At 54.2% G+C, this 2,997-nt stretch overlaps 1 protein-coding gene across 1 annotated transcript in view; it reads left to right on the forward strand.

The window, feature by feature from the left end:
- Window positions 1-2,997, forward strand: part of VIT (vitrin) — a 114,053-nt gene that overhangs the window by 63,208 nt on the left and 47,848 nt on the right. The window contains exon 6 of the mRNA XM_006018418.2: window positions 20-97. Coding sequence (XP_006018480.1) covers window positions 20-97 — 78 coding nt within the window. The remainder of the gene's footprint in view (window positions 1-19; window positions 98-2,997) is intronic.

Consider the following 2,997-nt stretch of genomic DNA (forward strand, 5'->3'; position numbering starts at 1 on the left):
GTATTCTCTTCTTTTTCAGAGGGCAAACCAAGAAAAGGTGTGACATACCCACCAACTCTTGAATATTCTTCCTCAAAAAGCTCAACTGTTAAATCAGGCAAGTAATTAGAAGTGATATTCCCTCATATATTTGTTCATTATATACATATAATGTTGGCTGATGGCATAATTCATATTCTGGAGTCTGGAACAATGCATCATCGCTTGGCATTAACTCGAAGCAAGTATTCTACTCAGCTGCACATTACTGCATGTGGATGACATATTTACATTGGAATGCATGAAACACGTCTATTGAGAATGCATGGCTCAAAACTTGTACATTTAGTTTGCAGTGCACTTGCACGCACATTTGAATGAGCAAGATAAACCACTGGAATAGGTTACCTGGAAAGGTTGTGGAATCTCCCTCCTAGGAAGCCTTAAAGAGCAGATTACACCAATACATGTCTGAAACTACTTAGTAGGGCTGTGCGAAATAGCACTGTTCCATTTTGCCTTGAGTTTTGACAGTTCGACGGAACAGAGTTTCGTCTCAAATTTCATTTTGAGTTGAAACAGCTGTTTCATTTAATTCCATTGAAACAGAAAGGCTGTTTTGCCACTGTTTTGAGTTTTGCTGGGGGTGGGGAGTCAGACCAGCTGGGCTGATTTCCAATCCCCAGTGCTAAATCACCCAGCTGAACTGCTTCCCTGACCCCCACGCTTGATAGCGGTGGGGGCAGGAGGCAGCCCAGCGGGTCTGCTTCCCGGTGCCCCTCACTTGATCGTGCTGGGTGCGGGAGGCAGCCCAGCGGGTCTGCTACCCTGCCCACCGTGCTTGATCACGCATGGGGCAGGAGGCAACCCAGAGGGGCTGCTTCCTGGTGCCCCACACTTGATCACGCCAGAGGCAGGAGGCAGCCCATCGGGTCTGTTTCCCTGACCCCCATGCTTGATCGCACCGGGGGTGGGAGGCAGACCCTGAGTTGCCTCCCACCCCTGGTGTGATGAAGTGTGGGAGTCGCAGAAGCAGACTCGCTGGGTTGCCTCCTGCCCCCGGCGCAATCAATTGTGGGGGTTGGGGAAGCAACCCCGCTGGTTTGTATCCCACCCCCAGCGTGATCAAGTGCGGGGGTCAGGGAAGCAGCCCCACTGGGCTTCCTCCCACCCCTGGTGTGATCAAGCACAGGGCACTGGGAAACAGACCGGCTGGGTTGCCTCCCACCCCTGGCGCGATCAAGTGCGGGGCACCAGGAAGCAGCCCGGCTGGACTGCCTCCAGCTCCCTGCTGGATCTTGCACTGGGGATGGGAAGTCAGGCCAGGTGGACTGACTTCCCATGCCCAGCCTATGGTTGAAACATTTCGACTTTCGAAACCTTTCGATCGGCCTCGTTTTGTTTCAAGGCTATTTCAACGGCCTTTGTTTCATTTCAATTTTGCTGTTTCAACCTTGAAATTGGTCAAAACAGCATCAGAACAAAACAGCCAGTGAAATTTAGCACAGCCCTACTACTTAGTCAGGGATGATCCTATCCTGAGCCCAATTTTTCTCTGATTCTAGCAATATGTCCAGGTATAAATATTCAGGCTTGTTTCTGCATTTTAAATGGATACACAGAAATCACAGGCATGAACACAAGCCACACTTCTAGAAGAGAGGCCATGCTCTTAAACATTTTGGCTTCTCCTAGAAAAAGTAAAAAAAAAAAAAAAAAGTAATCCTCCTATTACTTCCCTTCCTATGCCCAGCCTGCCAGCTTGGCCAACTAGGCCATTTGCCACTACAGTTGGAGTGTCAGACTTTACAGCAGGGGTAGGCAAAATCTGACCTGTGGGCCAGATATGGCCTGCCAGGCCAATCTGTCTGGTCTGTGGGGCCCCTAGAAAATTTAGAAAATTAATATTCATCTGCTCCTGGCTGCCTGTCAAAGATGACAGGAGCCAGGGACAGTAGGACCCATGGGAAGCCAGCAGGACCCAACAACCAGGCCCACCCAGCCCTGCCCCCTAACCGCCCCCACCTACACCCCCACCCAGAAGCCTTTGCCTAGCAGAGCCTTCTGGCCTGGGCCCCTGGGGCTATTCCTGCATCCCTGCGCCTCAGGGAAATTCAAGTAAGAGTGTGGGGAGGTAGCAGGGGAGGGCTATGGGGATCATCCCAGTCCTTGGGGTTGGGCCAGGCCAGGCTGGCTCCTGCTGAGTCCCACAGCCCAACCATGCAGCTGGGAGCCACGTGGTGTAGGAGCAGCTGGTGGGCGGACAGGGAAGTGGTGAAAGCAGCTGCAGGCAAGAGTGGGGTGAGCATGGGAGCAAACGGGTGTGTGGAGTGCAGCTATAGCTGGGCAGGAGCATGGAGTCTGCGCCAGTGTCCCAGAGCCAGTGCTGGTGGGGCCCAAAGCAAAGCAGAGGAACACAGGGCCCAGGCCAACAGGGGCTCTGGAGCTGGGCTGGCTCTCCCCTCTCCTTGCTGGCGCAGCCTGGCCTGGCTTCATAGACCCCTGCCGGCCAAGGCCCCGCACTCCTACCACCTTGCTCTGGGCCCCACCAGCTCTGGCCCTGGGACACCAGCACAGCCCCATGCTCTTGCCCAGCTGTCACTGCACTCTGCACACCTGCTCACTCCCACTCCCCACCCCGCTGCCACTTTCACTACTTCCCTTCCCCCCTGCCAGCTGCTTCTGCACCATGTAGCTCCCAGCTGCATGGCCAGACTGCAGGAGGATGGAGCCCGCGCCCATACCCCAGAGCCAGGAGCGGGAGGGAGGGTGTGTGTGTGTGTGTGTGTGTGTGTGTGTGTGTGTGTGTGTGTGTGTGTGTGTGTGTGTGTGCGCGCGCGCGCAATGAGGGAATAAGGGACGGAGTGTGAGTGTGTTCATAGGGCGAGTCCCACACGCCCACCCCAGCATACATATGAACCCACACTCCCCTCACACTGCCATACACACAGACCACCACAAACCCCATACCAACCCTCACCCCAAATATACATACACACACACACATGCTCCCTCACC

The sequence above is a fragment of the Alligator sinensis genome, unplaced genomic scaffold, assembly GCF_000455745.1.
Source record: "Alligator sinensis unplaced genomic scaffold, ASM45574v1 scaffold489_1, whole genome shotgun sequence".
Lineage (NCBI taxonomy): Eukaryota > Metazoa > Chordata > Crocodylia > Alligatoridae > Alligator > Alligator sinensis.